Consider the following 24,200-nt stretch of genomic DNA (forward strand, 5'->3'; position numbering starts at 1 on the left):
GGAGGAAAATCCACGCGGAAACTCCTCTGGGAGCTGTTCAAGTATGCGTAAGCATTGGGCCACTTGCTCATCTCCAGGCAGCCCGGTGTCATTATCCCAGTATAAACCCGTATCGATCATTATCAACCTTATCGGCCGTGATTCGACCCTTATCAACTCTTATCATCCGACCCTTATGAATCTTTATCGGTGCTCATTAATCTTATCAGAATTGCGACGACCATTATAAGCCCTTATCGCTCTTTAGCACCTTATGCATCCGCGTCGAACCATTGTCAACAGTGCCGAGACCCATATAACCCCTCGTATCTCCTTATCGGCCACTCACTGACTGCTTATGTGTGTGTTGTGCGACGTGAAGCGCGTGAGCTCTCAGAGATCGGTGGAACTTAGGTCGGTGAAGGAAAGCTCCAACGGAAGGAACGCCCCAACGCATCGTGGATGTGCCGAGTATCCCATCAAATTTTCGCAAAATCGAAATTTTCCAGATGTCTACAATGCTCCAAGTCGGCTCTACATGTGGTCCTAGAAATGGCTTTTATTCCACCTTCTGCAAGCGTGGGTGTTTAACCCAGTGGGTAAGACACGATTTCTGATCGTGGGGTCCTACGTTCGAAACTCGCCACCGCAAACGATTTTCCTTTCGAATTTGTTTTGATTTATGCACAATTTCTTTATAGCGATTCGTTTTACGTGACAGACGGACGGATTTCCTCTTCGGGTAGACATGGAAATGCTTATGCACTTGAAATCGGTACACCAGAGTATAGCGGTTTATGCGCGGACAGCTTTGACCAGAAATAGACAGCAGGGCCTAAACGAAGTCAGATTCCCGCCACCCCGATCCATTGAACCTTTTAAATTTACCCCGGCTGACGAAGACTCAAGTGAAACTACTGGTGAAAAAAAAATCGACATAATGAAAGATTGTAGTAGTAGTTTGTCAGCCGGCAAAACTAGCTATTAATTACATTGTGTGCGCGCTCCAGCGAAGAAAAGCGCTACTTACTACGTGTGAAACATATCTGCAACGTCGGAAATGTGCATCAAATGTGAATGACCAAGAATTGCGTTTGCAGCAATGGGAAGACGTATGATTAACTGTCATCGTCTTCGCTGCGAGGATGTGTTCGTACAAACCTGAGGTAATTATAGCCCAGGAAAAAGCAAGACACCAGCATGGACAACAAAATGACTTTTAATGAATGACTATACATGAGAGCCAACCATGGTAGCTCAACTTTGGATGATAAGTTTCTGTACAAGAATGGTGCACTTCACGACTGGGAACACGCTCAGAAACTGCATCACTTAACTCACAAATGAAAACAAAACAAAAGACTGCACAGTGAATGAAGATGATGGGGACGAGAGTTCACAATATGCCCAATGAGATCGCTCGGCCTTGCATCGGTCGGTTGTTGAATTTCGAGAGGGCTTCCTGCGCGTCTCGCGGTGTCGGAAAGGCAATCCGTGCGTCACCCGTCGCCTGGCCCCGGTCGTTGAAGCGCCGCATGACATTCTCTTTGGTCAATTCGTAGCCCTGGAAGAAGTTGATGATATCGTCGACGCCAGCGCGGTACGGGATGTTCGTGGCGGTGACGACGCATCCGGGCTTACCGAAGCTATCCATACCACGCGGCGGTGGCGGCGGTTCCTCGTGACGCGGCGCCCTCAGCAGTGGCCCTCCGCGTTCGGGAAGGGGCCCTCCACGTTCCGGAAGGGGCCCTCCACGTTCCGGAAGGGGCCCTCCACGTTCCGGAAGGGGCCCTCCACGTTCCGGAAGGGGCCCTCCACGTTCCGGAAGGAGCCCTCCACGTTCGGCAAGGGGCCCTCCACGTTCGGGAAGGGGCCCTCCGCGGTCGGGAAGGGGCCCTCCGCGTTCCGGAAGGGGCCCTCCGCGGTCGGGAAGGGGCCCTCCGCGGTCGGGAAGGGGCCCTCCGCGGTCGGGAAGGGGCCCTCCGCGGTCGGGAAGGGGCCCTCCGCGGTCGGGAAGGGGCCCTCCTCGGTCAGGGAAGAGCGGACCACGACGAGGCCCTGCCTCGGGGAACAGGGGCGGCCGCGAGGAGCGCTCGAGCAGCGGCCGTTTAGGCGGACCATCGCGCTCACGCGGAGGTGGCCCCGGCGGTCCTGGCTCGAAGCGCCCCTCGGGCCGCATGCCCGGCCGTTCGGGCCGACCGTCACCGCCGCGGTTGTGGAGGCGACCATCGAAGCGGTTGTCATAGCGGTTATCAGGGCGACCGTCTGGCCGGCCGTCGGGACGGTGGTGGCCTCCCAACGCTTGCGCTACTTCGCTGTACGGTATCGTCTTGAGCGCTATTACATGCGGCCCAAGATTCGCGCCGTCTTGCAGGAATGCCCTCTCGCAGTCGGCATGAGTCGCAAATTCGGCAAATGCGTGACCAGTAGGCACACCATTTGCACCGAGCATTATATGAATGGCGCGTGGTATGACACCCTGAGTGCTGAAGAAGTCAGCGATGTCCCTGTCGGTCACCGTGTTCGGCAATCCAAGCATGGAAACGCAGGTGTGTCCAGGTGGCACGAGCGGGTGGCCAGGCCCGTGGGCCGGGACCGCAGGGCCCATCCCAGGTCCGTGCATCGGTCCGGGCCCGTGACCTACTTCGGGAGCGCGGTCCGGGCCTGCTCCATGAGCCACAGGCGGCTCTTCATCTCGGCGACTCACTGGCATGCCATCTGGCCGGATATTATCGCCATTTCTCGCCGCATACATGGCGTCACGGCTACCCACAGAGAGCTCGATGTATCGGTGGCCGATTTTGCGTCTCTGCATACTCATGGCAGTTTCAAAGTCTCTCTTGTCACCGAATTCCACGAAGGCCGTGCCGATGGCGCGACCACTACGCTCATGTTCCACAAAGATGTCCAAAACATTGAGCCCCGAGAAAAACTGCAGGACGTCTTGCTCACTTGTATTGTAAGGAAGACCCTTCATTACGACGACCATGTCGGATTCGCGGGAGCGGCCCTGGTTAGGTGGTACCGCAGAGGGTGAGACGAGCAATTCAGTTTGTTCAAAAAGGTCCTCAGGGAAAGGAACTACCTGGATAGGATCGCCACACAGTATCTTGTAGTCACCCTGAATTGCCTCACGAGCATCCCACTTGTTGGCAAAACGCACCACAACACTCTTGATACCGGTTTCCGAAGTGGCCACGCGAATGCAGCCGCTGAATATACGCAGTCCTCGGAAAAGGTCCTTCACATCTCGAGGAGTCGGAGCCCCGGTTAGACCACGCAGTTCGACGCAGCAACTCTCTTCCGCGTGACGGGACACGTCGCGTGCTCCCACAGGGGGCCCTCCATCGCTCTTTCGGTCCACTTTTCCAGCGCCGTCTAAACGTCGATCGACGAAGCCAGGAGCCATGTTTCCCATGCTTTCCATGTTGTTTGGCACACCCATCGCATCACCCATTCCGAAAGCACCTGGCATGTTGGCAGCCATGTTGCCAGGCATCCCAGCAACCATTCCGCCGCTCACATTGGCGACCATGCCAGCAGCAGCGCCCGACATGCCACCCATGTGGCCGGGCATGCTTCCAGGAATGTTGCCAGCCAAACCACCAGGAATTGCAGCAGGCACTCCGCCAGTGACGTTCCCAGGCATACCTCCGGCCATATTGGCGGCCATGCTGCCTGACATGCCACCACCGATTTGACCAGCGAGACTGCTGGGAAGACTGCTGGCCACGTTGGCGGGCACGCCTTCACCCATGTTGGCCGCCATACCACCCATCATGTCGCCGCCAGCAGCGCCCATCAAGCCGCCCATCATGTTAGCTGCAAGACCTGACAAGTTGCTCATCAAGCCAACAGGAGGCAGGTTGAAAGCCGCCAAATTCGGAAGCGCTGCGGGTTGGCAAGCCATGTTCACAGGTGCCGCGTTGACGTCACTTTGCGGCCGTGCCGCCTGGTTCACGTTGCCGATGGGGAAGATTGGCGGCGCCGTTTTGCTCGGATCTGTGTAAGGCGGCTTTTCATCCCAACCTTTGCGCTCTGACGCCTGGCCATTGGACACCTTTGAGGGTTCCGGCACTCGACCCGGGTCGTCAAAGCTTCGGCGGCGCTCGTCAGAGCGCGAAGATCGCGATCGGTCCTTCTCCCTGCGGTACGGCGGCGAGCGGCTGTGGCTGCGGTCCCGCCGCGACGACCGGCGCCTCGGTGAACGGTCCCGTGGTGGCCTACGCGAGCGGTCGTCAGGACTAGGGCGACGGCGCTCCTCTTTCTTGACAGGAGGAGGTGCCGTATGCTGAGCGCGCGCCTGGTCGATGATGCGCTGCATCTCGGCGCGCGAGCTGAGCAGAAGCTTGATGCGGACTTCCTTGATTTTGCCGCCATCGCGCTCCATGGCCTGGCGCGCATCTTCGTCGCTGCCGAAGGCGATGAAGGCGTCGCCCTTCTCGCCGCCCACGATGTGCACGCCGCCCTCGGGAATGTTGAGGCCCTGGAAGTAGCGACGAATGTCCAGCGAGTTTGCTGCCCATGGCAAGTTCTGCAGTCGGATGATGATGGACATGGTGGACGGTTGCCTGCAAGGACAGATGGCGACCACCTTGAGGAAGAGAACGCGAAAGTGCACCAAGCCTGTTCGTCAACAGGCTACCTTTTGTTTGCTTCGCAAGCGTCATTTGAAAACAGTGCTTGAGCACTGAGCCACCGACTGCCAGCACAAAATGGCGACTGCTGGCTGCAGTGACCTTCAGACAGTAAAGCAAGGAAACATGTCGAATTCTTAAGCTCAACAGAAAAAATAAAATTAAAAAGAAAGAATAAACACTTCGTGGGCATCTTTCGTGTTTTACAGCTATAATGCAGATTCTAGATCATTATAGCCCGTTCCATATCCTCCCACAATGCTGGTCCGTACAAGTGTCTGATAGGCTAAACCGCGAACGACGCACACTCCTTTGGGAAGCTCATGTTAATTTTTGATGGCTTACTGAAGTATGTTTCGCCGCAGTGAGAAATGCGCAGAAGAGATCCGGGTTGTCGTTGCTTACTTTCGCGTCGAGTTCGCGCGCATTACATTTTAGTTTGTAACCGAGTAGGAATTAAGAGAAGGTGTAGATTCATAGAGAGGCTTTAGCAGTGCCTTCAAGGCAGCATTCCTACTAAAGAAATTGAGGTAGGTTGCCTTCACGGACTCTTTTTGCAAGATTTGTCACATTCCACTAACTACGGCGCCAACATCAAAACAAAAAATCGCGTTCGCCGACAAGTCAACATGCTGCCAACATCTAAGGTGCCATAGAACCTGTGCATAGAAAGATAGCGTGTTAGCAATATAGCAACTACGTTGTTTCGCTGCGAGCCAACAGGGTCAAACTTTGTTGGCCGACGAGCACTGTTGGGTCTGGTGGCTGAGCTAATCTTGTAGTTGCAACACGACGACGGTGCCGTTAGCCTGTGTTGGAATACTGGTCAGAGCTCGCAAGTTTTAAAGCAACCCAATCACGTACGCTGAAACGTTGAAATATTGGGAGTATTAGAACAGGGGCCAAAACCTCGGGAACATGAACAACCGTGCATGGTGGCGCTGAGGTGTACAAGCGCTAAAGTTCCAGAACAGCCCAAACGCGTCTGGTTTTGCGTTTACCACTTGCAGGGCCACTACGGATGAAAAGCAAGTATGTTATTACGAAGCAATTAGTAAATTACGCGCTATTTATGCCTAGTTGGCACTGTAACATGGATAAACCAGCGTTCAACTTACAACGCTAAGGATGATATTTCAGTCTGCATGGTGGTGTGCCATTGGTACAGATTACGGTAGCGCGTTACAGACAAGGACATCGGAAAGATGATACTCACGCGCTGACAACACCAACGCTGGTTAAATTCCAGCTCCTGGGAGCAAGAATTTATTCATTAGAACGCTCTGCTTGTTTTGGCGCTGTGTTTCCTTAACAAAGCTTCCATACGAGGCTTGGTGACGCTCGAAATCGAGATGACGTAAGTTGATAGGCAGTTTTCTCGTCTTCGCATTACTGCGTGTGTTCCGCATGTACAGAAATAACGAGCTATGTGGGGTACGATGGCAAACTCGAATAAAAAAGAGCAACTCCTGCTTCGAAGGGAACGGTGTTCACAGACGAACTGTTCCTGCAACTTGGAAGCACGCTTAGAGGAACACTGAAAAGCAAGTTGCATTTAGTCTGGTGAAGTATTTTTCTTTCTCCAAATACTGCATCTGCATTTATCAGGCGGGAAAACGTTGCCTGTTACTGGAGAGAAAACCACATGCAGCGGCGGTGCATTAGTACGACCTTATGCCCGGTTTTGTTTATGAAAGTTTTTTTAAAGCTTAAAAAGCTTGGCTATAGCCCCAAACAAACACTACCGGTGTTTACATGAATGCGACAACTGGCGCGTCGCATTCACGAAAACGGCGGTAATGCGCTATAGCACATAACCGCCATTTACGTGAATGCGCATCGCATCAGTGTCGTAGCAATGCGATTCGCCTTCCGCACTGATGCGACAGGGGAGTGTAGCTCGAGACGGGGTAAGTCGTCTCGCGGCAGCTGCACTATGCTCTCCTCCACTCGCCGGCGGAATACAAATCGCTGGAAACCGGTTCCAGCTTGTTTCGGACGACGGGAAATGCTTCACATGTAAACGCTGTATCGTAGTAATTGCCGTGATGCGCCAAAAAAAATGCGACACGCTATTCTGGTACACTGTAACGCTGCATTCTCATCCACGTAAACGCGGCTACTGTGACGACTATGTAACTCGCGACGTAGCGAAGAGCTAGGGCGGGAACTTCAAGCACGCCTTTCCGCCTTTTTTGGCTTACCAAGACTCCGCGCACAGTGAGAAAGACGTTTGTGGCGTTACAGAAGTGTAATCCACCCACCCAACTTAACATTCTTCGCTGCACTAACTATGAAAAGCGCATAACTAGTAGCGTTCCCTCCCTTGAACTATCGTGGTATAGTTCATACCTTAGTGCGAGATCTTGGAACGAGTGTGCGTCAGTGCAACGGTACACGTGTGGGTGTATGCAGGTGACGCAGAAAAAGAAAAATGACGTGGGCTGCCAACAGATTTTCCAATGTGCGGAATACTGTGCTAAAGTTTGGTCGCTTTTTGACGCACGCAGTGTAATACGAGATCATTTAGTAAAACCCGCTTATGCGGCACTTTCCGGATAAGCCCGACCTACGAAGCGACAGTGCAAATTGCCCAGCAAATGTGCTGCGCAGGCACATGCACAAGCTACGTGCCTTCAGAAACCTCGTGGGGTGGAGTATATGCTCGTAAAATTGGGACGCTGCAACAGCACTCGCCGACGCGGCTGTCGCTTAGCTTTCCCCTGCTCTTCCTATACGAAAGCGCTCTGTGGATAAAATATGTCCAGGGGCAAACGCGGCTTGGAAACTCGTGCAGCCGCAACGGCACGCTAGAAAGCGTGTAGTACTTTGCAGGTTACCACGGCCTGCAATGGCAAGCTCTCAATGTGCCCCCAAGTTCCACGACAGCCGAGGAGCGCCGAAGAGTGGGTACTGCCAACACCGACTGCCCGGAAAAGGGCGGGTACAGCAAGTATGGATGGCGAGGCACAAGTTTGTCAAGGACGCCAGCGGAACCCGATAACTAAAGTCAGTCACAGGTTACGTATACGGTTGATAAGTTACGGTTACGTAAGAGGTTACGCATACGGTAAACGCACCTGAATGCGAATTTATGCATGCGCCAGCCAATCGCCTCTGTTCACCTCGCCCAATCCCTCTGCGAACTTCACAAGTGTCCAAATCTCGTGGCGTTCTTGCGAACAAAAATGCCTTTGTGCACAAGTGCACGTGCGTAAAAAAAAAAAAATGGGTTTTACGTGCCAAAACCACCATTTGATTATGAGACACGCAGTAGTGGGGGACTCCGGAATAATGTCGACCACCTGGGGTTCTTTAACGTGCACCTAAATCTAAGTACAATTGTGTCGTATTTGTAAGACCGGCACCCACCGTTCTTCAATGTGTGACTGTAGAACGCGATCGGCGGCATGTTGGTTGTTTGCTGTTGAACTGCGGCGCCTCCTCTTCGTGACTTTGGAAGCCACAAATCAACATTTTGCAGCGCGCAGAAACAGAGCAGGCGTAGCACGCCTTTTTTGACAGCAACTTCCAAGCTATTGTGTTGTAACGGACCATACAGTCGAACCCGGATATATCGGACCCACATATAATGTGTATATGGAACAGCTGTGAAATCCCCTTGAAAATCCCATGCAAATGTATAGGGCTGGTGCACGCGTATATAGAACGCTCGTTCACCCGCACATTCGATATTTCGAACGTGGCGAAACGAGGCGAAGCGTCGGTGCGACCCACAGCTTGCGCATCACCCGCGTTCACGAAGTGAAACGTTCCTGTAATTTTTTTTTTCTTTTTTCTTTTTTTTTTTTTTTTTTTTTTTTGCGCTCCTTGCGCGCCTCTGTGTGCAGTCAGTTGAGCACCGTCGAGCTGTTCGGCTAGTCCGCGTGCTACCTCGAACGTCAACATTCCTTCTTTCCGATTTTCGGGGGCGTCGTCGTGTGCATTGAGTGTATGTTTACGGTGTCATTGTCCGCAAGTGATGGCCGCTGCTGCAAATGTAGAGAATCAACTTGGACGTTGCAATGAAGTTGAAAGTGATCCAGCGTGTTGAGGCAGGCCGGAAGAAGTCCACGGTAGCAAATTGCCTATATCGAATTCCCTTTATATCGAACTTTCTTGTGCTCCCCTTCAGGTTCGATATATACGGGTTCGACTGCACTCCTTTCGACGGGAAGTAAGCAGCTCCCCTTCTAAGATTACTTTCTTTTCTCTTACAAGGGTGTTGTGAACCAATTATAAGAAGCAGCGTACGAACGGAGAAGAGGGAGTTGCTGCTCACAGATTTTGAGAGAAAACAAGTGGACATCAAAAAGTGAAGCAACCTAAATTCAACTTTGGTAGGACATCAATTTCAGTAATCAAAAGCCAAAGGAGCAGTTCGCGACTGAAGTTGCTATTTCAGTTAACTAAGGGGCGTTATAAGATTGGTTTAACTTTTTTTTTTTTTTTTTTTACGCCAACAAGCAGGCATGATCTGTCCGTAACACCTTTCCGCACTAGAAATAATTTTATTAACAGCTGAGCTGTTTCAGCCGGCCTTAAGTCCGTGACGCGTAAACAGAAAATGAGGGCCGATCCTGGCGGTAGTGCAGAAAGGGTCCAAGCGCAATGGCACATACCCCTGTGAACTAGCGAAGCTGAGCCTTCTACCGACTACTTAAGCTTAGTCAGTCATCGATAGCCAATCAATAGCTAATCGATCTATCAATAAATTCCGGGAAATGCTGGGGATGACTTGGCAGTGCTTAGCCTAGCAAAGGCCAGGACCAGCTAAGTGCCCATCTTCTCCGCTGCCCCTTTAGCATAGCGCCTCCAGTGCAAGCTACGCTATTTTTTTTTTTCTTTCCACGAACCGTTACTCGGGGGAATAAGCTAACCAATAGTGACGTTCTGGCACCCACAGCGACGTGGTTTGTATTTATTTCTACATTGCGTATTGCGCTTTGCATCATACCGTTAACTGTAAATTGTTACATTTTGTACGGTACCCTGCTAAAATCCCCACAGAAAACTTGCAGTACTTATCAACAAATATGTCAAGGGACTGAATACTTTTCTGAATACAGTTCTTTTGAAGCTGGAAATATTTTTCGAAGTTTCTTTATTAGTTTTCGAATAGCGAGCTCGTACTCGACAAATAACTTTTTTTTTTTTTGAGTGTTAAATATCGCGCAATGCGCTTCCGTTGTTTTTATCTAACGGATCAGATGTTATGATGGACTTTTTCTGTGCTCGTTAGGTACAAGTTTCGGACCTACCAGACCGCTGATTAAGGGAAGAGAAAATATAGTGATTACCGGAGAGAAAGCTTCAAGCAATGCTTCTGCTCTCGATCTACACATTAGCGACACCAATTAATATATAATTTGAATGTGAGTGAACACTGCATGAGCTAGCTAGAAGCACAGAAAATAAAACTGCATGTTCTTAGTCTTCATGCAAAACCACTGATACACAGACGAGATTGATGCACATGAGATTCTCACGCACGTTGGCGCAGAAACACGCATACTTTTTTTAATTATGTGGTTTTACGTGCCAAAACCACGACCTGATTATGGGGCACGCCGTAGTGGAGGACTCCGGAATAATTTGGACCACCTGGGGTTCTTTAACGTGCACCTAAATCTAAGTACACGGGTGTTTTCGCATTTCGCCCCCATCGAAATGCGGCCACCGTGTCCGGGATGTATACATCATTATGTGGGCCAGACCATTATGAAATTATTGACAGGAAAAATTGTCATTCACCCGAATGTAGCACGACACTACAAAGGAGACCCGTACGGGTTTCCACAGATGCAAAGCTTCGCAGATGGGTAAAAATTCGTCCTGATCTGGGATCTTCAAGTGCGAAGCTGTTTCATGCTGCTGAGCATTACCGCTGGAAAACGATTCCACGCGTTCCTGGTGAGCAAGAGCAATGTTTCGCTAGCTATCAACGCTGCAGGTTTTGTAAATATTAAGATCATTAAGGGAATTTCAGAAATACGGGAACCAAAGTTAGGGGACGCTATCGGCCGGGCGTACAAAACACCGCAAGCAGGGCCTGTGGCTTTGAGCACGCGAAGCCGCTTAGGGACCTCATGGCAAGGTAGCTGGCTGGCTAGCTAGTTAGATCAAGTTTAATGGCGCAAAACTGACAGACTGAGCTGCGCCAGCCACAAGGTGTTATAAAATCAATAATAAAAGAAGCAAAAGCTGTGCTGCCTCTAAAGCTTATTCAAAACGTCGGCTTCAGTCTAGGAAGTTCCGAACTTCTGGCAGGGACAAGTGGATCACCTAAAATTGAAGTGGGTTGTAGAGGTATGTGTAATTTGCATTATTCGCAGGTGTACTTTCATGTTTGTGTTGCGACATGTGAACGTGTAATTAAAATGTGCATTACTTAAGTGTCTTGTGGTATTTATTCATCGCATGCCGGCTGCTCTTCCTTTGTCAGTAATAAATTGTTTGCGAGGTGTGTGTGCCCCATTTGAAGTCGATACAAAATTACTTCGACAAAGCATTCTTGACGATAACATGTTTTCCATTCACCGAGGACAGGTTTATCAAGTTGCAGTTCTTGTTTTCCATGGATTTCCATCCACATTGTCATTTGAATGTGAGCGCTTGGCGAATAGCTTGGAGCGCGTCCCGAATCCTTTATTATCGAAACAGTTTGGTGCTCTGCCTTAGCGGCACATTCATCCGCCTTTTCATTTCCGGGCAAACAAACGTGGCTTGGGACCCAGCAGAAACGGATGAATTTGGCCTTGACTTACGGAGGAGTCATGACATCATGTTTAAAATATCGTCTATGAGAGGTTCGTGCTATCCAGTTTAAGCGCCTTTAGTGCACATAAAGAATCTGTATAAACGACTGCTTTGATCGTGTGTGTTGGTCGGTTAGAATTTTTTGCGCAGCCATCCACATAGCAAAACGTTCAGCTGTGAAATAGACACTAACTGCCGTGTAGCGATGCAATAGTTTTTTTCTTCTTCTTGGGTGCGCCACCGTTAGGGCGGGAAGCCCGCTCGTGTCACCACAAATTACCGGCAGCCGATTTCTTGTGTCAGGCAAGGCAAGGCGTCAACGTTATTCGATCATGCTAAGCTATTGAAAGCTTTCGGCATGGACGATTGTTCCGTCGCATTCTTTTTGCCACTCAACGTGGACCGTAGAAGCGTTGTACTGCGGCTGGAAAACCGAGCTCTCTGCCAATATGTCTATCAAATAGTGGTAAAATAGTCCAGAAGTATTGGTAAAATCAAGTATCACCAGCTCTTTTCGAACATACACACGCAGCCAATTGTGCTACTCTAGTTTCCAGCGCCAGCGATCCGCATGTACACGGCATTAAAAACGAGATAATTCTGTTGAATCTGTCTGCAACGACGCGAGACAAGTTCTTGTAGTTCGTTACAGTTCTTCACGAACGGGCCGCAGTAAACCTTGAGCTCGTATCCCGCCTGCCTTCCCGGACTGGAAATGCTTAGTCACTACTGTCCTAAAGCGGAAACATTCATTCTCTACAGCTTCCTTTATGCCCAGTGGCAAACAATGAGTACATAAGCTAAACAATGGGCGCTAGAGTTCAACTTAAAATTTTAATGAGCACTAAGACAAAAAAGAACAAAACAGCAGTTCATTTTTTAACGAGTGTATGTTGAAGGGGGTTTACATTACATTCATCAGTTGCGAAGAACGTATCGCCGTGACTATTCTATAAAAAATGAAACGAGTCTTTGCGATGGCACAGAAGCCTGACGACAGGCGGTACATCCCATAGTCCGCGGGATTTAAAAAAAAGAAAAAAATTAGCGTAGCTTACACTGGGGTGCAATGCTAAAGAGACAGCAGAGCTGATGGGCACCTAGCTAGTCCGGGCTTTTGGGCTAGGCTAAGCACTACCAAGTCATCCCCAGCATTTTCAGGAATTTATTGATTATTGATTGATTAGCTATTGATTGACTATCGATGACTGACTAAGCTTAAGTAGTCCCAACCATGCTTAGCTAGAGTTAGCCAGGCTCAGCTTCGCTAGTTACAGGCGTGTGCGCCATCGCGCTTGGACCCTTTCTGCACTGCCGCCAGGATCGGCCCACCGAGTTTTGTTACACGCCGAACGGTGCAACGCCAAGCTTAAATAGCTCCGCTGTTATCCATTCTGGGGTCTTACATGCCAAAACCAAGATACGTTTATGAGGCACGTCATAGTGCACTTTTCCACAGGAACCCGGATAATTTTAACCGCCTGGGGTCCTTTATCGTGCACCCAATGCACGGTACACCGGGGTTTTTGCATTTCGCCCCCATCGAAATTCGGCCGCCGCGTCACCTGACCGCGTCACCTGTCAACCTGACCGGCGCGTTCAGGAGTGAGGCAGGTCGCCCTTTATGGCACTCTTGGTGCGATTTCACGATATAAAAATATACATACATCGCATATTTCACTGTTTTGACGCTCTCTATTGGGTTGTCGTGCAGTCGCGTCTTCGCATTTGTGGTGTGCAACTCGCTCTCTCTTACGTTGAATGATCTAACTGAAGAAGTAAATATTTGTACGTATTGTATATGACAGGTATATCAGGCGCGCCTACGGTGTTTTACAGTCAAAGTTGAATTTTGACAGATCTTGGGCTGGAAAACTTGTTCGGTAGAAGGCTTCCGTATGACATACGTTTCGCGCCAAGTTTTGTGCATAGTACGCTTGACTGTGACGTACTTTTGTCATTGCCGTGTTTTCGTGTTCCGAGTGGCACAATCTGCAAGTGTATACGTACGTACATTGTACCCGGATTTTAAATTCGTTTGTCCAATGGCGCAATCTCATAACACTTTCAATTCATCATTCTTTCACGATGACATATTTAATTGACATGTTTATGAATACGAGTTTTCCTCCAGTTTCTTTTTGTATGTAATGTTGAGTGACTGTTTAAAAGGAGCTCTTAAAAAAAAAATCAAACGGCACCAAGGTCTTCGTAGTGCGTGAAAAATGTACTATGACAACGTGTAACTGTTGAGCAGGCCATTCGGCTGCTGATGGGCACAGAAAATAAACTATCCAACCATAACGACAACATCGACGAGCGCATGACTGTCGATCCTCCCGAGATTCGCGATGCGTTGCGTGCAGTGCCACGTCTAAAAGCCGCGTAAATAGTCCAAGGCGAACGCCTCACTTGGCTTGCTCCGAGGGTCCAAGGCGCAGCGGCAGTAACGACGGAGCGGTTGCGGGGCGTCGACCTTGGTTCTTGTGTCATCCCGCGATGGCTGGACGGGAGGAGCCACCAGTGGAGGGCGCAACTCTCCCGCGCCTTGTACAGGTGCGGACTACGGCGCTCGACAAAGCAGGTTGGAATTAGCGCACCTTGACTGCACCATGCGCACGCGCACACACAGCACTAGCCAAGAACGAGGAGGACGTGTGTGGCACTCGCCGTGCCGGGAGGAGGTGCTGAACCGTACGAGGAGAGTGTGTCAGGGTGTGGCGGCTCTCGCATACACTGACACGCAGCGAATGGAGAGGAAAGGTACGATGTAAACAAAGGTACTGGACACTAGCGCTGTCGACGAATACAACGGTGCTGTACCAACAAACAGTACATCGGATACGTGCAAAGATATGAGCTGTTTAAGGTGAGGCGAATAAACTATACGATGTGGTGCGACAGCCATCATTGCTGCTTGGACGCGCTGTACTGTAGTCATATATCGGAAGCGCATCGACCAAAGTACCTAACAAATATTTGAAAAATCGGCCACGCAGGCGTTAGAACGTTCGTGAGAGTCGACATGGGCTGTTCGTAAGCAGTGAGTGCGTTTACGTGACGTCCATGGAAGCACGAAACAGGTGATCGCCTTCGATAAATTGGGGCCGAATTTACAAAGGCTCTTGTTTATACAGCGCAGTGGGGTACGCACTAAAAGGCAGTGGCCAATAGTGATAGCGGAAAGCAACCGGCCAATGATGAACAGGTCTTACGAATAAAACGTTTCGTGTATTTGGCCCCTGGCCTTTACTTACGCCGAGATAAGTAATCACCTTATCAACAAATATACAAACAAGACAGTAGTATGAAAAACTGTCACGAGTTCATGGAACTACGGTTTCATGCTTCATGAAGTATTAAGGGTGCTAACTGCTCGCAGATTTCTTCCACAAACGTAGAAATGAGAAAATAGTCGCAGACTTCAATATCAACCACTAAAATTGGTAGTCCCGCTATCATACGTTAGTATCACTCACATTATGTTTCGGCCATTTCGCAGAACAAATTACGGTCATTCAGTAAATCTGGCCATTTAGCGAAACTTTTTGCCACGAACAGTGTGCGCCGTGCAATCGACCCACTGTAGAGCGACCGCCAATGGGCTTTAATTGGCAAGTTGTCACATGCGTCTCTTAAAAGCGCCCGTTTCGTAAGTACATCAGTACGTTCGTCTAACGGACCCCACAAAACAAGAATGAGTCGCCAGCAGATGCAGAGTCAACGTTGGGATGTCGAGGGAGAATCTCGCTAGCTTATGTTTCTTCGAATATTGAAAAAAAAAAAAAAGTTATGGGGTTCTGCGTGCCAAAACCACCATCTGATTATGAAGCACGCAGTAGTGGGGGACTCCGGAATAATGTCGACTACCTGGGCACCTAAATCTAAGTACCCTGTGTTTTCTGCATTTCACCCCCATCGAAAGACGGCCGCCGTGGCCGGGCTTCGATCCCGCGACATCGTGCTCAGTAGCCCAACATCATAACCACTGGGCAACCACGGCGGGTTTATGTACACTATACGACAGATTTAAGAGAGCATCATTTGTCTGAAATGCAACAAGCCAAACCATTATCAAGAATACCGGGGCACTACCGGCTATTCCATGTAACCAGGGTGGGACGAAATGTTTTCATTCGTACGATCTGCATCAACCCGCTTTACGGCGCCTCCATAACTATCAGCAAGTTTAACTTTTTTTTTTTTTTTTTTAACCGCGCATGCTGCTCGCACAGGTGGTTTAGGCGTTTTAGCGGACACAATTCTTGCGAACAAGTTTTTCAAATACGCAATAACCAAAATTTCTTATTTACGTTTCGAGATTATGGTATGTTTATATTGGATAGATAACGACAGTCGTATTTGAAGACAACTCCATTTTGTTTTATACTTCAGGAGCGCTTGTGCTTCGAGATATTCATCATCAAATTTGACATTCAGTACGCTAATTTCGCCTCCAGAGGCTAGAGTCTCGACACAAACAAACCTCCCACGTAACGCAGCTGATTGTGTGGCAAAGGGCGAAGCCACTCTCGTTTCCGCCAGCCGAGAGCAAAAGTGCAGCTGTTTTACGGCTCCGACCGGCTTTTAGACTAGCGTGCTATAGGTATCAGCTACGTCACATAGGGGGCGTCTGTGTCGAGACTGCCGCCAATGATTGCGAAATTAAGAGTACCGAGCGCCAAATTTGGTTATGAATCTCGGAACACAATCGCTCTAGAGGTATCACACAAAATAATGTCTTCCAATACGACTGTCTTCAAATACCTAACATAAACGTATGCGCTATTCCCGGAATTAAAAAAAAAAGAGGTAATGTTTCGTTATTTCCGCATTTATTGACTATTTGTGCGCGAAGATTGTGTCCGCCAAAGCGTACGAACTACCTGTGCTAGTAGAATTTGCGTCGACAGCATTGCGCTTTTGCTAACTTGCGGATAGTTTAAAATTTTGAAGGCTCCGTATACTGGCCAGCATTCATTATTCCAGAAGATTTTAGCGGCGCAGTAACGAGTTTTTGGCTCCGGGCCCTGAACTAGCCTGAACAGATAATGAAATTGGGCCTGACGGAGCATTAGCTTCCCAGGCAGGTGTTGCACCTCTCTTACTGAGTCGCAGTAGCGGTCTGCGCCCTAGTGTCAAATGAGGGCGAGCGATTAGGCGCGCAAATTAAAAGAAAAAAAGAAAAAAATAAGCTGTAAGCTTGCCGAGCCCACCTTGACTGCAGTACTGTGTCATGTATCGGTTTTGGCGTTTACTGTGTTTGTGCGCGCATCACTGCGTGGCATGGTTGTCAGAGTATGTAACGATTTTCTAGAGATCTGCAGGACAGATTGTGTGTAGAAATGTGATACAGCCCCGCGCACATATAAAGGCGTAGTTGGCTGCAATAAAATTCAGTTGTAAGTCGGCCGCTCGTCCCGTGTACATTGTGCATGTGTTCTTGCGCTGCGTTCTCCCCAGTTAGGCGAATTACCCTCCACAGAGGTTCTTTGCGCGAAGAACTCCCGCTGAGTAAAGAAGCTTGTAGTGCTCTATTTCTCAAGCCTGGAAAAAAATATCGATACTATAATTGACTACAACAAAGCCGACGGAAGATTACTGTGCGTAACTGAATCACAATGGATGCGTTGAAGATTGAGCAGTTATCCGATACTTCCAAGACAACGGTAGAGAATAAATTGGCCGCATACTGCTTGCTTCGCTGAAAATGACCCGCCGTGGTTGCTCAGTGGCTATGGTGTTGGGCTGCTGAGCACGAGGTCGCGGGATCGAATCCCGGCCACGGCGGCCGCATTTCGATGGGGGTGAAATGCGAAAACACCCGTGTACTTAGATTTAGGTGCACGTTAAAGAACCCCAGGTGGTCCAAATTTCCGGAGTCCCCCACTACGGCGTGCCTCATAATCAGAACTGGTTTTGGCACGTAAAACCCTACAATTAATTAATTCGCTGAAAATGACGTCGAAAGACGATAGTCTCCCGCCGCCCCTGATACGTAACACCCTCTCTTCTCTCCCCTCCCACTCCTCACGCTCTTCCCTCCCCTCTCACTCCTCCCATGATGGATGCAATGGAGGTTTTGCTGAACTCAATTCAAGTTTCCCGCGTTCGCCCTGCTGTCGCGCCATCTATTGGGACCTTTTATAACTGTTGGCTTAAAGCCGCGTCTTTTCGACACCATTTCTAACGCGTTGGTGTTTCATTTACTAACGTAAAAACCAGTCCAATGTGTATTCTTAATTCAATGAACGCTGCGAATCACGGTTATGTACATATACTTTGCCTCAAATAGGCATGAGGTTTCCTTTGCGCTGTATAATGTTGACGTGTATGACCCCGTGCCACCAGTGCTAGTAGCTTGGTTGGTTTTCGCCGGGCGTTTGAATCGAGTTACAGACAGAGATCTAGACAAAGTTCATCGCGTTGACACCCGCCGCGGTGGCTCAGTCAGCTAAGGCATTGCGCTGCTGAACACGAGATCGCGGGATCGAATCCCGGGCGCACCTCGATGGAGGCGAAATGCAAACACACCCGTGTGCTTGCGTTGTTGTGCACGTTAAAGAACCCCAGGTGGTCAAAATTAATCCGGAGCCCTCCACTACGGCGTGCCTCATAATCAGAACTGGTTTGGGCACGTAAAACCCCAGGAAGAAGTTTTTCGCGTTTAGGTAGCCCAAGAAAGACTTTAAAAACTTGCTGTAACCCTGAACCAAGCGGACATAGTGCGTGCCCTCTGCAGAATACCGGCGAAGTTGATTGAAAACAGTTCGATCAGTTCGACTTCCCGACATGCCGGCAGAAACGTCCCCGCACTCTAAACGAGTGTGTTTTTGACGTGAGAACGTCTCTCGTCATGTTTCCTTCAGTGTTTCTCCGCTGTTACGTAAATACACCACTCATGGTTTGCGTCTGCGGGAACCGGCCTTTGTGACCACAGTAGAAGATGGCTTTTTGAAAATGGGTTTAAACCTTTGTTAGCTTGGTGCGACTTCGCGACATACCGAATGTGAACTCCCAAATACGAACGGGACGCTTAAGCGAGAGGAAACAGAATTGGACGTCATGTGTAGTCATCTGACAAACATTATGTCGGCCTGTCACCAGCTCAGGCTCGGGAAAACGACGCTCTGCAGCGAACTTTCCAACAAGGGCGAACGCTGCAAGAAACTCGTGCGGTTGCAACCATTCAGGCTAGGGTACGAGACGGTTTGCCTGCTATTCACAAGTTTGTACTTGAGAAAATATGCGGATATGAATGTACTGTGTCGCGATAGACGCGCACTCTTTTTTTTTTTTTTTTTTTTAAGTACCAAAGAATCGTGCTACAAGAGGCTCAATGCCTATAAGAAACGAAGCCAGCAGAAGAAAAACGCCGTTCTGTCGGCGATGAAGAGACCACAAACGGAGCGGCCACACGTGTTGCGTGCTATGGGTCAGTGATCCGAACCTGCTTTCAAACATCGATGGCAAGAGCGTGGGCTGGAGCAAACCAGCAATCCATCCATAGAAATCAGGCTGGAGATATTCAGGTCGCAACACATCGACGGCGAGTCGGTGAAAGTCTGGTAATATTGGACATTTCCAGCGTGACTGTTTTCGAAGCGTTACTATGTAATTCCATATTACTAACGGCACAAGTAGAAATGACAATCATCAGAGGCAAGCAATGCCGTGTCTGCTCATGACGACCCGGAACACGGCACTATCTCAAAAATCACTCGCTGGTAGCGCATATAATGTTTAAGTAACCGCCATTGCAGGCTGACAGATACACGGGGTGTCAATACAACAGGCAGGTCAAATTTTAATCAAAGATAAATACAACGCATATAGTTTAATCTTGTCTAACTGCATCGCAGGGCATGTAAACGTCGTTGGCAGTTAAGCAAATGAGCGTCAATCGATCAAGATGCGTCATTTGGGGATATTACCTCATTTTACAGCCAGCTACCTCAAAAACAAGGTTGCACGTTTTCGTCAGGGTGCAGTGCGTTCAATATAAGTGTCACTTCTACGCGCAAACGTTTTCCAGAGGGTCAAGACATAACGGAGCACCAGCGAAACTTGATAACCTTGATAGAGTTCAGTTAACCCGCAGCTCAATATCCGCGTTTTCCTTGCCACTACTGGACAGAACCAGCGAGAGCAAGTCACGTGCACATGTGTGTACACCGTGACTAACTAATCGCCGTCAAGTTTGCCATCGAAGTACCGCTCTGTGATATTGAGGCTTCGAGGAGGCAGTTTGCTAGTGGAACCCCCCAAGCGAGAAACCGATATCGCGTGTCCCCGGCTACTCCGGGCCGAATGTCAAGCGTCCACAAATATCAAAGCGCCTGGATGACTGCGTCATATTGGTGTCATGTACGTAGACTTACATACATCCTGAAGCAGCCGGATGAACAAGCCGTCCGGTAGGGGCACATGGTTGATGAAGACACCCGATGGGGCGTCGTTACCGCACGTCAAAATATCGGCGCAGTATTGTTTTGTGCGTGTTTTCGAAAGAGCATACGCTAGCCCGTTTCTTCGTGGCGGTGTGCGCGCATAGGCAAATCGTAACACGGTTTACGAGTAGCTCATCGTTGGACGCTTGAAAAACTCCATGCGGCTCTTGATTTACTCGTCGAGTGACGACATTTCTGAGCAACCAATGAAGGCCTACCGTGCTTAGATCATACCGGGTGCCCGCCTATGCATTTGTCGCAGCAGATGAGACGGATTCCATCCGAGTGCCATCCGCGACCGGTGAATGCCCACCCATAAAGGCCCAACCGCAATGGTTCGCTGCATTTGGTAGGGCTTTAGCCTGTATTCAAAACCCTTTATCACGACGGTTTCCGTAGTGAGACCAATTTCCAAGTCGCACGTCGCAGTGTCGAACTTGACAGGCACTGTGTTCAGGAAGCAAAATGGGCCGTTCAACACACAGTAAGTCCCCAGTATTTATTTGGCTAAATGTAGCGACAGTCTGCGCGATGCGCAAGAGGGTAAGCGTTCAATGCTACAATGGTTCAGTGTGTTTCTATAGTAAAAACACAAAATAGGTGGCTAAAGCCATGTAACCTATGAAGTGTAAATCGCAGTAGATTCAGGTCAGATTTGCGAACGCTGCAGCGTTCCGAATTAAACGAGAGAAGCGTGAGAAGGGTAGGTTTGCGATACATAAATTTGTCGCAAAGACACACTTGCTATACACAAGACCGGCCTTCAATATGCCGGTTCGCAGAGGCAGCGCTTTTAACCAAGTGGAAGATATATAGGCGCGAATTAGCGCGCCGCAGCCTGCTACTTAGCCGTACGCTTGCTTGCAACCAGTAAATGACTATTTCGGCGACAGGACATCAGTTTGATGCGCTTCGTAAACAAATTTCATTTGGACATAATTACGACGGGTAATTTATCGCCGCACCACGAGCAGAATCATGCATAAAACATATGTGCATCCTGTGCGACTTTTATCAAAGTGTCAATCCGGCTGTCACGCAAGGTAGCTGGCAGCAGGTGAGCACTTCGCTCTATCAAGAACACTTTAGTATCCAAAGGCTATGCGTCCGGCTAAGGCGAAAAGTTGAGGCAGCGCCATAATTATGCGTAGTGCTCTAAAACTCTTGATTTCTTCATGTATTTATTTTTATCTTTTCAATACAATATATAACGAATATGTCCCGTTCACTCAACGAAAGAGCATAGACGTTACTTGCTTTCGCAGAAATCGTTTGCTTATCAGGTTTCTTCAGCTTTCTGCGCTCCAATTGAACTCCGTCCAGCGCGGCCACCGTGCTAGCCTTCTGGCAATCTGTCGCTACACCGCTATCAAAATGCAGCGGTAGCCCCAAATTTGAATCCGGTAAAAGTACGAATTTTTCTCCAACTATGAGGCCAGATTTTCGAGAAATCCGCGTTGCTCCGTTTTTCTGCACTATGCCGCGATCAGACATAATGTGGATTTTCTTCTAAAACCATTTCCGCCTAAGAAAAGCGGAACTAATTTCGTTAAGCACCTTCACGATTCGTTACATTAGGCTGTTGGCGTACATAGTTCGGGTATGCAACTTTTTTCGCGCTGTAGTTGTGTTCATTTCCTCGATTCCGGCAGGACGCCGCGTTCTCAAAGCATGGTGTAAGACATGTATAGTGTTCGCATTGTGCTCGGTTAACCGCAGAATCGAGAGCACCAGAGCAAAAGTTAACCGTCATGTCAAAGTTATCAACACAGTATTTGAACGTTACGTCAAATTGCCGGTGCTTTTTACTGCTTCTCTGTGCTCCATTCCTGCTTACAAAGCGGATTTTTACGACGTGAATTGTAGTGAAGTAGTTCTTACGTCAAAGACAAAACTAGCAGCGAATCCTTACCAGTATTTATATTCGCCGATATCTTGAAATGGTGATCCTACACGAGAACAGCGATACACATGGGTTAGTCCAGAATGTAATGCTCCCATGCACGGAAACCACACAACACCACACAAAGAGCAGTTGAACACACCGATACTCAGTCTTTCTACCTATTTTGGACAATCATCCAGGAAACCTTGCAAAATTACCATCTGGTACTAAACTTGCCTTGCGAAAAACTCAAGCCCAATGGAGTTTGCCTAAATTGTTGAATACGCTAAACTTGAGAGAAGCGCCGTCGCATTTTCGTGACGTCACGCTATTCCCTTATCCTAAGGCGCGAAAACAATAAGCAGAACATGCCTCTAAAACGAATAAAAATCGCCGCTAGCACAAGATTTAGGCTAATTGTAATCAAATTTGACCCGGCCCATGCCCTACATGGGCGACATTGGCGCGAGTCAGTGATTTAAAGGCAAGAATGAAGTACATGTTGGCTTTTTGGCGTGATGCGCTGCCCAAATGGCATAGCAAAAACACCGCTAAATAGCGCCCCCTACGGACGTTTCATTGGTTTCGTTCATTGGTTTCGAGTAGTATAAAAAGTGGACGTCTGCTGCTGAAAGCACAGGAGCACAATGGAGGCATCGCTTTCGGTTCTGCTGCGTTATGAATTTCGGCAAATTTCAGGCCAGGCACTATTCAAAAAGGCAAGATATTCTGCAACGCCAAGTACGTTTACGACGTACAAGAGATTGAAGGGATCGTTTTGGCGCGCTGGTCATACGACGTTGAGAACCACGTAAATTCTATAATGCATGTTGGCGCGATTAGCGATAATGAATACACGAACCGCTTGCTCTTAAGAGAGCCAATATGATCGAGTGATCTGCAATAAACGACGTCAAGGATTAAAGGTCGAACGATGACGGCTGGCTGCATTCGGGCTGCCGTGGGTGACCGCCGTGCCTTGCTCGTTGCCAACACGATCAATAAATCGCACAAATACGTTTCGAGGGTGCACGGAAGTTGCGTGCAATATTCATTTGGCTTCATAATTCTTCAAATCGTGTCAGTGCGCGGCGGCAGTTCGCAATTTCGCGTGCGGACGGCTAGTTTCGCCATGGCACGCAATTGACTCAATCTTTTGTTGTGTTGCCCAATGTTAACTGCGCCCTGAAACTGCGTCGGTTTAGATGGTCTCTGGCCTTGGGGAGCCCTTTTACACAACGCTTTATTACACACTTCTGAAGCAAATCAGGAGCAGTCGCACAGGCAGCGAGCAGCTGGTGCGGCTATCCCTGCCGCAGCTGTTGTTGGGCGCAGCGGTGCACGAAATCTGAAGCTTTCTCCGCGAGTATTTACTGCGGCTGCGCGCTGCATTCCAACAGCGCGTCCGATGCTCGCGTACGTTTCGGCGCCAGCCCGAGCGCCGGTAAGACGATGCGCCGCATCGGGATTGCGACCCTCGAGTTCATGACAATTCGCAACAATAACGGCGGTGAAGATGCCTGGGGACATTGGCGTTGCTCGCCGTAGTCGCCGGATCCCCCGCCATCGGCAGGATTTGTCGGAGCAAAGAGCGCCCGCTTTCTATGACCAGAGTTACAGGCGGCAGCGCAAAATGGTGTGTGTACGTTTCAAGCATTTGCCGAGTCCGAAAAACTACGCAGAGAACTTAAAACGCACAAAACGAGCGAGACTCGTGTCGCTCTACGGGGCGGCGTCTTTTCTGTACTACCCAGCCAACTATTGTTCGCAAGTAGGTTGCGCCACAGTGCGTTCAAAACTCCTGCCCATCAGCTCTATGGGCCCCTAGCCGGAACAGCGCTCGACGTAAAGCTAACGCGCTATTGAAGTTATACACTGCTTGCTGCTTCAGGCCACATTGACCACACGTTTGATGATACCATTTTTTGAGAGGTGCTAAACTGCCAACTACTATTGAAGTGGTGAGAATAAACAAGGCTGGTGCGTTTATGTTGGACTCGGCAGCAGAGAGAAAGAGATCTACCATGACTTGTGACTGACACTAACAGAGGGCTGTATGCAACCTATACCACTTGACACCTGTTTCCAGTATAAACGGATAGCAACGGCCAATAAGCTCTGAATAAAATCATCCAAAGGCGCACATTTGCAAACATGAGCATCCATATTATCGAAACAACGTGCAATATCTTTAAACGAAAGCCTTGTTGTTGCTCGGGGTACAGATGACCTGCAGCTGCATCATGAGGTTTTATTAATGTACTATCTCAGCTGTAGTATCCGAGCTTGCTGTTAAACATGACGCAATGGCACTTTTGGCCCAACTGACCAGCTGCCACTAATGTAGCAGTCGAGTAAATATTGAGCCCCCGAGGAACTGTATGTGCATGATCACCATCAAGATGGCTACAGACTGTTTAAATTGTGCTGCATGAACGTTATGCCATGCTTTCTCTACGACGAAAGCACAGGATTACCCACATCCTTTGT

At 49.1% G+C, this 24,200-nt stretch overlaps 1 protein-coding gene across 2 annotated transcripts in view; it reads right to left on the bottom strand.

Moving 5' to 3' along the window:
• Positions 1-1,180: 1,180 nt before the first annotated feature.
• LOC119465780 (RNA-binding protein 12) overlaps positions 1,181-24,200 on the bottom strand; it is a 52,747-nt gene continuing 29,727 nt past the window's right edge. Inside the window, exons 3-4 of one of the 2 annotated variants that reach the window (XM_037726251.2) lie at positions 21,738-21,774; positions 1,181-4,550 (exon numbers count right to left, since the gene is read on the bottom strand). In XM_037726251.2, coding sequence (XP_037582179.1) covers positions 1,376-4,537 — 3,162 coding nt within the window. In that variant the 5' untranslated portion in view covers positions 4,538-4,550; positions 21,738-21,774 and the 3' untranslated portion in view covers positions 1,181-1,375. The remainder of the gene's footprint in view (positions 4,551-21,737; positions 21,775-24,200) is intronic. The other variant, XM_037726244.2, reaches the window with a different exon arrangement.

Source organism: Dermacentor silvarum, chromosome 1, assembly GCF_013339745.2.
Source record: "Dermacentor silvarum isolate Dsil-2018 chromosome 1, BIME_Dsil_1.4, whole genome shotgun sequence".
Lineage (NCBI taxonomy): Eukaryota > Metazoa > Arthropoda > Arachnida > Ixodida > Ixodidae > Dermacentor > Dermacentor silvarum.